The sequence below is a fragment of the Harpia harpyja genome, chromosome Z (assembly GCF_026419915.1).
Source record: "Harpia harpyja isolate bHarHar1 chromosome Z, bHarHar1 primary haplotype, whole genome shotgun sequence".
Lineage (NCBI taxonomy): Eukaryota > Metazoa > Chordata > Aves > Accipitriformes > Accipitridae > Harpia > Harpia harpyja.
In genome coordinates, this window is record NC_068969.1 from 64,262,840 (window position 1) to 64,275,814 (window position 12,975).

Here is a 12,975-nt window from a genome sequence, read left to right on the forward strand (position 1 = left end):
CTGGTACAGTAAGATGCTTCTCATTATTTTTGTAAAATGCTATTATTTGTAATTCACTTTTAATTCCAACACAAACCATAATTTGTACTTTTTTTCCCAAATTAAAATAGGGGAGGAGAAAGATCATTAACAGTGTAAAGATAGTAATCTTGGCTTTTTTTTGTTTTTTTTTTTTCCTGAGGACAAAAACCCCCAAACCTGGCAAACTTCATGCAGCCACTAAAGCATCTATAGTTGGCAAAAACTGAATTTTAATTGATAAGGGAGAAACAATTGTCCAATTCACTGCTGAGTCTGGTACACAGGCAAGAGAAGGCCAAAAGGTCACACACAAATGGCTAAACATGCCAGACACTGAACAAGAACAATTCCTTCTTGTGGGCTTGACATGAAAACTAGGTTTCTAAGGCTCCTCTGTTTGTCACCTCTCTCTCAAAAGCAAGAAAAAAAAATATTCTTGACCTATATTTAATATGCTGAATACCCACGCTTGTCTCGCATTCCGCAGAAACTGTTACTTCTCTTCCATCCTCTCCAAGCTGGCTGGTATACTAGGAATTCGCTGCACACTGTTCCCCAAATCTTCACTCACATTTACAGTGAAGCAAACCCATCAATCCCATTCTTCTTGCTTGTTTTGATTTGGTTCAAAATAAGGGTTTTCTTACTCCTGCCCATTCCCTGAGCTTCTGCCCTCATCTTGCCAAGCCCAAAACTCACAGCTTGCTTTGGCGGAGCTGCAAAGGCTTTGTGATGCCTATGTAAAAACAAACATCATTTGCTCATTAATGCTAAGCTTTTGGGGACATGCCCCATGTACTGACCTCCACCAGTGGCCTGGGTTTGCGCTCCACTGCAAACCTGAAGTGGCAGAGTTCACAGTAGCTGGTGTTTGAAGACGACAGCCAGCGCTCCAGGCAGCTGCGGTGAATAGTCCCCAGGGTCCCTGTACATTCGCAGGGGGAAAGCAGGTCTTCCTGGCTGCTGCCCTCGTGGCAGATCCTGCATATCGGCCGGTCGTTGAAGGGGCTGCCGGAGGAGGAGAGAAAATTGCTGGTCAGTATACAGGGCTGTGATCTAGCCTCTCTGTCTCTCTGTATGTCACAAATTAACAATGTGGGAAACATGTGCAGCTTGCGTACTTTGCTCTGTAGCTAGTACAAGCTAGTACCAAGCTGCTGGGCTAATGGCTGCAAGCACTTTGGTATTCTTGTTTAAAATACCTCTTCTGTAGGGGGAAAAAAGTGGAGAATGAAAAACACATCAGAGTGGCAGATGAGAGACAGACAACCAAGTGCTTCTGGACCTTTGTATTTCCCACCTCTTTGCACTGCAGCAGGGCAGCCACTTCAAGACATCTCTAAATGCATCAGGGAAGTTTTAAACCTGCCTCAGCTGGGCACCTCTTATGCTAGTGGTGATCTGTGCCATCACTTTTGACCTACAGGGTAGCATCTCTTACACTATTGATGATGCCCTGGCCTACAGGGTAAGCTGTTTTCAGTGATCAACAGCAAAGGACTACTGGACCTGAAACAACAGCACCTTGCCCTGTAGTTGTGCGAAGAGGCAGGTGTGCGCAGGCTGGAAGCTCCGTCCCTGGGGAGGGTTCCCGTCTCTTTGGGACAACACCCCACGAGCAGCTGGAGGAGTGATATTAATGGCACTGAAAAGAAGGACTCTGCCAAACACATCCCTCCCATATTGCTGCCTGTGGCTATTTCTCCTGCACTGCCTCCTCCAAAGCACCCCGCCTTGCTGGTGCCGGGGTGCTAATGTGCAAAGGGGGACAGGTGCTCCTCCCGCCAGTGAAAACCTGAAGGCTCTGATATTAACCATCGAGATTTTCTGTTTTACAGAGGAATCTCTCGGGGAAGAGAAAGGCAGTTGTGTGGCTTCCAGGGGTGCTCAGGCTTAGCGCAGCAGGAGGAAAACAGAAGCAGGCTGCAAGCACCCGTGCTGCTGAACCATGGATCCACTTGACTGCATCTTCCACTCAGCCCCCCCCTACTGCCAAGGCTGAGAAGGTCAATCTCTTAGCTGAGGTCCTGGAAACAAAAACTCTCCCTATCATAGGCACCACCTCAGGTGATCTCCTCAGAAAAGTAAGTTTTGAGACTGCCGCTGACAAAAGCTCGTTAGCAGATAATGTACAGTGGCACATAGCTGTTCCCTCTGTCCCTCTTCTGGCTCTTTGCAGGCTGCCCCGGGTAAACCTCACTGAAGTTTAACAGCAGGAAAGTGCAAAGAAGCCAGCCCGCTCCTTTCAATCTGTCTGGTAAAACAGTATGAAGTTGTGCTTGATGCTCTACACACACATCTGAGCTGTGCAAAATGCACAGGGTTTAAAAAAGTTGCTACGAGTCAAGGGGGAAAGGCCCTTTCAGGCTTACATATCGCACATACAGCAGCAGTTAATAATTTCACTCTTCACATGAATGCAGTGGATTGGATTACATTTGCTGTTTTGTGAAAATCCAGGGCTACTTCAAGACCCTTGCAGTCTTTCCAGCTTCACACTAGTGAAGGGGAACTTAATTTTGACTCAAGTACCAAGTCTGGATATGGCCAAACCCTTAAGCATCCTCTTTCTTGCTTCTAATGAAAACAAAGCCAACGGAAAGCGGGGTAGTGTTTCAAAGGGTATAGTTTAAATATATATTTCACCACTAATCTGCCATTCTAAACCGACAGCAGAAAGAGGCGCTCTCAATCACTTGAACAACGACTGAAGCAGCAACACTTGTGTGTGCACCTCTGCTAGAAATAGCTTGTCTGGCCGCTCAGTGCGCTGGCTTGGGAAGCATGAAGGAAACACGCTGCAGAAGTGCTGGCGGCAGCATGCAGGCTAAACACGGCATCCCGTGCCAGACAGCGCCTGCCAAAGCCTCCCTCTACGTATCAGGGCAAATTATTGCAGCTGGCGTGCTCGAGCAGCAGCAGCATCCCTAGACAGCTCGCTTCCCCCTTCTTCACCGAGTATAAATGGTGAGGGCTTAATTACATGTGTAGCATAATCATTATAAAGTTAGGATGAGGGCTTAATTACAAGTGCACCGTGGTAAGCCTTCACAAAGCACACCACCACATCTTCCCTTCAAGCGCCCGCAGGGCTTGCGGGTGACCGCTGGGGAGGGTGCACTCGAGCCCACGCAGGGAAGGGGCCCATCCCGTCCTGTCCCACCCCGCCACCCCCCCACGTACCTCTGTGTGGCGAGCGTCCGCACGACGGAGGAGAGCAGCTGCCCATCTTTGGCCAACACCTGCATGACATACTGCGGGCAGCTGCCAGCTGGGCCACCACTGCTGCTGCCACTGGGCAGGGTCTTGCTGTTGGGTGCCGGCGGATGCTCCGGCGGGACTCCCGGCAGGTGACTGCAGTGGCTGGTCCTCATGGCAGTGGGCAGTGGGTCCCCATCTAGGGAGGAGGGAGGACAGGACGGTGGGACGGGGGGGAAGGGGCACGTCCCTCCCTGCCTGCAAGTCCGCCGCACGGATCAGTACCAGTACCAGGCGTGAGAAAAAACATCCGCCGCTCCCTGCCCCAGCCCTCCAAAACGTGCTCAGCAGGGAGAGGAAGCTTATAACGTTACGTGTCGCAGAAAAACAGTCTGTATGTCTCAGAAACAGCAAGCCGGGGCTCTGCGCTGCTTTTTTTCCTCTGCAGACTCCTAAAGTCGCGAGTGATAAAAGGAGAGACTGAACCTTTTTGTCTCTCCCCCCACAAATGCTGCAAAGGAATATACAATCTTTACCTTGTGAGCTTTTAAACTTAAAGTCCTGCCTCTGCCCACCAATGGGGAAAGTTAGGTATTGGAGGAGAAAGTGGCCGATCAGCTCCAAATCCCCTGGGAAAACACTCCACTGCTGCTAAGTGCCTTCCATCACCAACCCACGGCAGAGCACGGACCTGGCAAATAATCCTGTACAGGGCTTTTGTCAGACAGACCTGCTTAATAACTGCCTGAGTGCAGCAATAATTTATGCCACAAGGTGAGGCAGAAATCACAGCTTGCCTGTGTCTGTCTTCTCTGCTTTGCTTTTTCACCCATCACTTAGAGTGTATTTTGTATGATGCTTTCAAGTGTGGTAATTGGAAAGCAAGGGTTATGCTGCTAACAAAGAGCCTGGGAATGTAAATTCATGATACCTTCATACGATGCTCCTTGCTGGGTGTGCTTATTGGTGAGCAAAGGCTGCGTGGTTCAACAGGCAGAACACCAGGCTGTGCGCCTGCAGGTTCGCTCTCCAGGTCGGTCACGGACAGCATATGTATGGGGTGGGTTAATCCCTCTGCAAAAGGGGGGAAAGACTTCCTAGCATGCCTTGAGACACTTGGCTACAGTCACATGTAAATGTTATGGGTTACTACTATGATATTCACATGTTGAAATTGGGCATGTTTGTCTGCACTGCATTCAATCCTCAAAAAAACCGTTGTGTGTCAGACACCACTGTTACTTGTGTAGTATCAGCACCGCAGCAGGAAACACAGTCTTTAAAAATTAAACACTAACCCACTCTTTTAAAAAGAGGTATTTCTCTGGGTTTTAAAAGAAATCTTGTAATTTGATCTCATTGGGTTTGAGCAAATGGCAGTGCTAACTTTCCGATGTCTCCTGAATGTTGTCTTTGGCAGTAAGACTTTGTAGCACGTGAAGATGTGATGGGGATGCTGGACTACTTGTACCATGCAAGTTTTCACGTAGGGACTTACATTCTTAGAAAGGCATCTAAAATAGGAAAAAGCTTGGCAAAGTGTTTGTTTTACAGGATTATTTCAGCTATTTCCAGACCATGTATATCCAAGAGAGTGAACTGGAGGCTGGTAAGACAGCTTACAGGGGATATAGTGTTCAGAGAATGGGGAAGGAAATCAGACTCTAGACCCCATTTACAATGAAAATTAAGCAAATGGCTGACTTCAAAACCATTAATGTAATGAACTGGTTAACTTTGTTCATGAAATCGCATGTGGGGGTAGAGACATTCCTCGCTTATCTAAAACCACAGTATCCAGTTCAGTACCGATGATTAACGAAAGACGTTCCACCTAACAAACAAGTGACGACACAAACGCACACACAATGCAGAAGATACCAGCCGCCACCTGAAGGCAGATTACGACCACCTAGCAACTGACGACACAAACGCACACGCAATGCAGAAGATACCAGCCGTCACGTAGACAGAAACTAGAAACTGTATAAATAAAGGGACTCTTCCCCATTTTCGGCGCGAGCCTTTGGCGGAACACTGTCTCCCCGGCCGCCCAGCGCTGTTTTGCTCTCTTATCGCTTGCTAATAAATTCGATCTTGTCATTTAATACAAATTGGCTCCTCCAATTTGTCACGAGCGTCTATAACAATTAACACATAAAAGATGCAGATTTTTTAAGAGAATAAGAGCCACGGACTCTCCAAGGAGATCATGGTATCAGCAACTTTATATTTTTAAAATCCATGCTGAGACATGTTTTAACATGTTTCTTGTTTAACAAGAATTCTTGTTTAACAAGAATATTCAGCAGCTGAATGCCTGCTTCATTCAACTTAAAAAGCCTAGGTAGTACCATGTTTACAGACCCATGCTACAGAATTATATATCCTTTTTCTTGTTGCTTCACTGACCTCATTAAGTACAACAGCGGGTTTATTGTTGCGTATAAAGTGACCATCCAAGCCTTTACAAACACATCCATCAGCCACTTGATGAGTTCAGAGCATTTGCTGAAGCATCAGATGATGGAACTAAATGCAAAGCTTAAAAGCACACCAGAAATAATGTAGCTATATCCCAGCAATGATGTTAATTCAAATTTCTGCATACAGTACTGCATTGACATTCCACTTTGGCACAGCAAATACATGTAACCCTTTTCTACCTAACTCTTTTTTTTTTAAAGAAAGTTGGAAGTTACAACATATTTTCCTGATTTCAGAAGAATAATTTTCACACAAAATCAGTGTATGTGCATGAAAGTAATACAACTATAGAATTAAATAATATGTGCTGTAATACTGAGCCCTGTGGTAAATAATGAAGATTAATTGTCCTAAGAAGCACAGAGATCCTAAGCAAATCTGAAGTCAAAGCTGACATTAAGGAATTGTAAATCTTAATATCCACAAAATCCCAAAGTCACTATTTACCCATACGTATGTATTATGTTCTGTCAGAATGTTTTTCACCTGAAAGAGGTGGAAATCTGTCACAAATATCTTAACAGAAGAGGAAGAATGAAGAACAAAAGCAGCAAGATGTGTTTAGATGGTATTAGGGAGAGATGCAATATTAAATGGGGGAAGCCAGAATATCAACATTTATTTCAGATGCCAGAAAATTCAGGGAGAAGTAGCTGAATTTGGCGTGATGGGTGTATGTTTGAAGAAATCTAGTAATTGGCTCTTTTTTTCTTTTCTGTGTTACTACACCCACTCCTCTTGCACACCTCTTGTCTACCCAAAATCTATTTTAAGAGTACCTTACTACTGTAGTATTTAAACCAGTTCTTTTCCCTGTTCTAGTTTTCCTGTTTTGCCTTTGGTACCACTTTCTAACACCCTCTTCTCACCTCCATGACATGAGATCTTCTGATGGGAGATGACAAAGTCCAACTGTCTTTTAGAGCAACTCTCCAATTTCAGCACTATCTTCCAACCATCACTGGTAAGTGTATAGTTCTTGGTATATTTCTTCTCTTCACTTTCTTGTGCAATTCCTTCAATCAACTATATAAAAATTCCATTTTCAGGGTTGTTTAATGATCACAAATTGAAAAATCCTGAGATAAGAAGGAATTCTTTTTTAGTGTGTTATATATATCCCGGGTTTTATATATATATAAATATATATAAATATATATATAAAAAAAAATATATATATATGGGTTCACGGGTATCAAAGTAAAGATACTGCATGTATTTTCCTCGTACCATGGCGGCGGGGTGTGGTGGGGAAAGCTGTTTAATTCTCATAGTTGTTCTGTGTCCTCAGAAATGTCGAATTCCTGGCTGGAAAGAGGAAAGAGGTCAGTACAGGTTTTCCTGGTAGGAGGACATAGTGGAACAGCATTCTGTTAGTCATTGATTAGAGTGCCCTAGTTGTGATTTATTCCTTCTGCTTCTTTCACTGGCTTATGGAGTGAATATCCCTCAGCAAGCCCTGCAAGTCTCACATATGTTCCTGTTACTTTTGCATTCAGGGTTCTGGTTTACAGACATGAAAAGCGCAAGTCTCATAATAACAAGTCTACTCCCTTGTTCAATTTACACAGTTACAGATGCAGATGATCACAGTAGTTTGTTGTTATTTATGCTATTTCCTCAAAAAAAGTGCAGGCACTATACATACAGTTAGCAAATTAAAGCTAGCTGCCACTGTGAAGCAAGACACTACAGAAGGGAATGAGATGCAGTGTACTCACGCAAATTATTTGAGGTCATGTTGGAGCTGGGTTGAAGATTCAAGTGCAGCCTACATCCTTTGCCCCATAATAATTTATAGGATGTTATTCTAGCAAATGTTAGGGATAACTTACACTCTTTTTTTCTCTCCTGATCTGCTGGCTGCTACCACCAGTGTTAAAATGTAAGTCAGCATCTGATTATCTTGCCTCTCCCTGCCCTCTCCCCCCTGCTTCATTTTTTAAATCATTCCAAAGTCCAGACTACTTTCTAGGGCTTCAATAGTTATTAAGAGGCATCTGTAAGTATTTTTTCATCTTGATATTACATGAATGAATGCAAATATTTTGGAAAAGTAGTTCAGTCCCACAAAAAAATGCCACCAAACACTTGCCATCTTTGTTTCAGAGACAAGCTACTTCTGGGCTTAGTCAACTTCTGATTACTGCTAACAATATGTCCCTGCTGAGCTCAACAAACATTTTTTTATATGCTGCAAGGTATTTATAGCATACATTCTTTCCCATGCTTATATTTCTTTTTAAAATATTTATAACTTCTATATCAAGAGAAACCATGAGACTCAACAAATACCAGTGAGCAAGGCACTGTTACTGAATTACATTCAAATATGAGATGTTAAAAACTAGCATTACTGCCCTGAAAAGGAATTTAAAGAAGAAACCATCTGCATTTACAATAAGCACCTACAACTGGAATCCTTGTTGCACTCTTTCCTACTGTGTGTGAACTGACCTCATTTCTTAAACCCATAAAGCATTATCATGCTGATGAGTGAAATTATCACAGTAGACTTTTTTAAGCAGTGCTGCTTTTCTGCTGAGGCTGTGTGCAGCTTAGATTTGCATGAGACAAAAAGACCTTACACGTCAAGCAACGGGTTGCAAAAGTTAAACAAGTATTCCTGTAGAGATTGTGTGTGAATTGCTCACTTTTCCTTTTTTTCAGCATCTTTGCTAAGAATAGGACATACTGCATCTCCCATAGTCATGTAGTTTCAAACTTGGAAAGCCATTCACTTTTCTTATTCCATGTTCCCATGAATCATCCTATTAGTTTCAAGAAATGCAATTCAAGCATGCATCAATCAGCTTCAAGACTTAAAAACAAGCATGAAAACCCATTACCTTCCCATCTGGAGACATATTCCCAAGAAATACTGCATTATTAAAAAAACACAGCCATTATTAAAAAAAATAGCTTTTGGAGATATATTTGTGTTTCCTATTTATGTACTTTCACATGCCAGAAGAATATTTCTCTTTCTACTCTATCCACAGCCCAGCGTTCAAGATTAAAATTACAATACAGTATCAAGTAGAAATGGCAAACTAGTCCTGAAGGCCAGGAGTGAAACCTAGCCATATATTTACATTGTGTGACTTGATAGGGAGGTGTCTCCCACATGGGCTCACGACTGCCTCAGTCTGCCAAACAGATTCTGCAGGTGCAAATCAATCTCTCTTGCACAGATTACTCTAGCAGTTTGGCCCCCAGTGACTTGCGCTCATGGACAGATTTTTACTTCAGGACACGTCAGCAGATTTGGAGCACAGACAGAATTCTGCATGGTACTGCAATCTCAAAGAATGGTACACCTCATGGAGAAAGGTCTTGCACCTTTATTTCTTCTATCAATCCTAGTTCATTACTCAGAATGCAAATTGTTGCATTCTAAGTAATGAACAAATTACTGGCTTCAAAAGTTGTCTGTAATATAGTTATCAGAGGCTGTGTGAAAAAGGTGTTCTTCACTGGCTTCAAACCTATGAAATAAGTATTACAGTGTATACTATGCTGTATACTATGTTTTTTGAAATGGAGAACAGAAACTCATCTTTCCATCACTGAGGTTTAGACAGTATTTTTATGCCATCCTGCCTCTTAAGACAGTCGCTTTTTTTCAGTAGTTTCTCAGTATAGAACATGTCCATCTTCCAGTTACCCTGACTTTGCATGATCCTTATAGAGATCAACCACTATGCACAAAAGACCTCTGCTTTAATTAAACTACTATTAGGGGTTTAGTTACAGGACAGAAGCCAGGACTGGTTGGCAAACCTCTGTGAGAAGCTAAATACTTAGGCGGTTAATCTAGCTGTGAGTAAGCCCCATCCCACTGCAGCTAACTTAAGACGCTCCAGAGACTAAAACAGGCATTGCAATGACTGGATGACTTGCTGCTTTGTCTCTCAGATTCACCTTCTCACTGAAAAACACAAAAGAAGAACCAAAAGTCTCAACTCCAGAATACTGTGAAACTTCCTAATTTTTTACCTATTAAGAAACAATATAGCATACTGTGAAGATGGCATGGCCAGAACCTTTCTAAAAGAGCAGGACACCCTGGGGCACCTGAAACTCTTATTTTAATAACTCTGACACTCATGAAGGAGTTTTCGGTACGTCATTTCCGAGGCATTCATAGCTGGAATTGTTTTAAATGTTTCTTGACTCTTCCCTCCACACTCCACCACACAGAGCTGCATGGATCCCCTCCTGGTTTCAATTCTACTGAGGCTACTGAGTAAAGAAACTAATGGAGTAACTGGCTGTTCCCGTTGTAGCCCTAGATGCTGTCTGCCAACACGGGGGACAGATCCGTACTTCTTTCAGTATGTTTCTTAGGTATCAGTTGGCAACTGTCAGCTGACAATTACAGCTTCGGAACCTTGCACCATGGGAGATGCCTGAAGGGCAGGCACAACCCGGGCTCCCAACCTGCCTCTCCTGTCCCCTGTGGCATGCATCTGGCCATGCCCCATCCCTTCTGCATTTGCCTCCCCAGGACCCCAGCTTATCACCTATTCTTCACTTTTTTCTCTGGACTCAGTTCCAGTCCTGTTGCATTATCCTGTGTGTGTACCAGGGTTGTTCTTTGAAGTAAGACTTTACAGCAGCTAAGCCCAGAATTCATAATAGGAAATGCCAGCTCTCCTACAGCCTTAGTAGACGTAAGGATCAGTACATTCGGTACACCTGCTCTGTTTGTTAAAAAATAAAGAAAATAAAAAGGTACAGAAACTTTCAGCAAAAACATCTTACCACCACAGGAGGTATGTATAAGACCCTTAAGTCCTCCCAAGTAAAAAATTAATTTCTGCAACTTGAGAAGATGAAGTAACTCCTACATCTGACAGTCACATGTGGCTTAGTATACAGAAGGACATACAAGACTCTGCCTAACCTGTTCACTACGGAGGTGCAAAGCACTCAGTGGCATCAAGCCATGAGTGAGAAAGGCCGAGGGGAACCACCACCAGGGCACAGCAGTACTGGGACACAATGACAGGAGAAGGATGTTGGAGAACATTTTTCTTAAGAATCCATACAACCTGGTCAACAGCATTCAGTTTGTAGCAACTATAACACCACCATCAAACCCTCCCAAGGAGCTACGAGAGACAACTGAATGCTGCAAGAGGAAGATGTAATACTTGTTTACCAGTTGAGGAGGGCAGTAAACTTTACACTGCTTGCAAGGTTTCACTCTGAAGTATGTCAACATATAGAAAGTAGTGCAATACCGAACCTCTCTGATATTAGGCAATTTTAGTTTGGCTGTTTCAGCCCACAGTTTACTAATTTTTCACACTGTAGATAGCATTTTCTGCTCAGCTGGTCTGACTGCAAAGAGCTCCAGGGCCGCTTAAAAACTACTGAGCAGTAGGCTCCATGTAAAGTGTAATTTTACAAACAAGCACATCAAAGAACTGAGTGCTAGTCTGAGGCAGTAGCAGAAAGCAGTTCAGCATGAATAGTCCTTAAGAGTCTTCCCATGCACTTAAAAAATCCCTGCCCACCCATAAATCAATGTTTTTTTGTTATGTACTGAACCTTGAACCACTTTTCATGAGAGCAATGGACTACCTTTTTGGCACTGTGGACTTTAATAAATTGCTTTATATGTCTGCACAGACACTAACTTAAGTCTTTTGCTTAGATTTTTCTTCTTTTGTTGGTTGTCAAAATGGAGTATGTCACATGATAATACCATAAGTACTTATGTTGGTGGCATTTTAGTCTTGCATTAATAATAAAAATCAGAAGACACAAATACACTTTACAACTGATCTGGAAATAGTAATGATAGTTTCTTTCAAAGCATATAGAAAGGCATGAATTTTCTTTTCTAGTATTAGTCTTTTCTAGTGGCAATGTCTTTCCTCATAGGAGTTGGAATGCAAGACTCGTCCGTCTCATTTTTCCTAGAAGACATTCTGAATTACTAGACAAACAGGAGGAGGTTATGATTCAGCATACTGAACAGTGCTGCCAACAGATTTTCCCTCCTGAGCTGAACAAGCTGCTTCCAGGTTCTCTGGAGCAACAGGGGTTGCAGAAAACCAGTATTTCCACAACTGCCCTTTGTGTGAATGGGCTCCCTGTGCCTGCAGAAGCCGGTAGAACATAGGCATGAATAAAACAGCCTAATGTGCTTAATTGCACCCTTATTAAGCATAATCTGGGAAATACAACTAGTGTTTCTGTATATACTGCTAATTTTGCATTTGTAAATTCCTGGCAATGGGTTGGTATTGCGAGCCAGACTCCCAGAATAGCCACTTAATCTACACTTGACTGTTGCACACACCAGACGTACGCACAAGCTCTGCTGAAGTTCGTCTTTCCCTCTGCCTACCCAGCACTCCTTGTAATTCTGTTCCAGTTACCCCAGCCCACACAACTGGCTGTTGCAGCTCCAAGTCCAGATGCCATTTGCTAACACGGGTTCTTCTGGTCTAAGGGTCCTGCGAGTGCTCAGCTTCCTGGAGCGGGACATACACTGGCTTCCGAACACTGGGCGACATCCCATGCCTGTGAGTTGTGCCTGTTGCATTAGGGAAGGAGGACAGGAGTGTGAGCGGTAAAGGTTACTCTGGAAGGGGGTGCTAGAGACAGGCTGCTCTGAGATAAGCATCCTTAGTGAGGAAGGATGTAGTAGTTTTGCTGACAATCCTGAGTGGGAGAGTCAAAACAGTTAAGTATTTTCCAGCTTCTTTCCCCAACCTCCTCTATGCTGCTTGCCACTATAAAAATCATTTTACTAGGCCTCCTTAACTGAGAAAGCTGAGAATACTCGGAACTGGAGGCTACGGCTTGCCTGCACCTATTTCTGGGTGACTACACTCAGGCTGAATCCCTGCCAGTGGAAGGAAGGCACTCACCCTAACACATTCCTAAATTCCCTTTTTTTCATTGCTATGTCCTCTTCACACTCCCCCTCCCTTCTTTCCCCACTCCTGCCCACAAACTTTCTGCTTACCCTGGTCCCGCTTAATGACAAATTTTGGAGGACTGTGAGAAAAAGCTTCCCCCAGGCAGCTCCTTTCCCTTATGCCAGGCAGGCGGTGGCTGTACCTGGGGAGCAGCGCTGATCCTGCACCAACCCTCTGCAGCCACAAGTGCATGAGTTACCCCTCTGGCAGAAACCAAAAGCTTCCATTATTAAAGGACCAAGTTTAAGGCTGCAAAATGATGATCACTGCCAAAATTATGCTACGTGCTGGGACAGTGCTTTTCTCCATTTCTTTTGATTAGTGGGTA

General features: G+C 43.6%; 1 protein-coding gene across 4 annotated transcripts in view; it reads right to left on the bottom strand.

The window, feature by feature from the left end:
- MARCHF3 (membrane associated ring-CH-type finger 3) overlaps nucleotides 1-12,975 on the bottom strand; it is a 109,765-nt gene that overhangs the window by 47,613 nt on the left and 49,177 nt on the right. For 3 of the 4 annotated variants that reach the window (XM_052777222.1, XM_052777221.1, XM_052777219.1), the window contains 2 exons: nucleotides 3,205-3,418; nucleotides 825-1,029 (listed from right to left, as the gene is read on the bottom strand). In XM_052777222.1, coding sequence (XP_052633182.1) covers nucleotides 825-1,029; nucleotides 3,205-3,395 — 396 coding nt within the window. In that variant the 5' untranslated portion in view covers nucleotides 3,396-3,418. Of the gene's footprint in view, nucleotides 1-824; nucleotides 1,030-3,204; nucleotides 3,419-4,150; nucleotides 4,294-12,975 lie in introns of all 4 variants that reach the window. The other variant, XM_052777220.1, reaches the window with a different exon arrangement.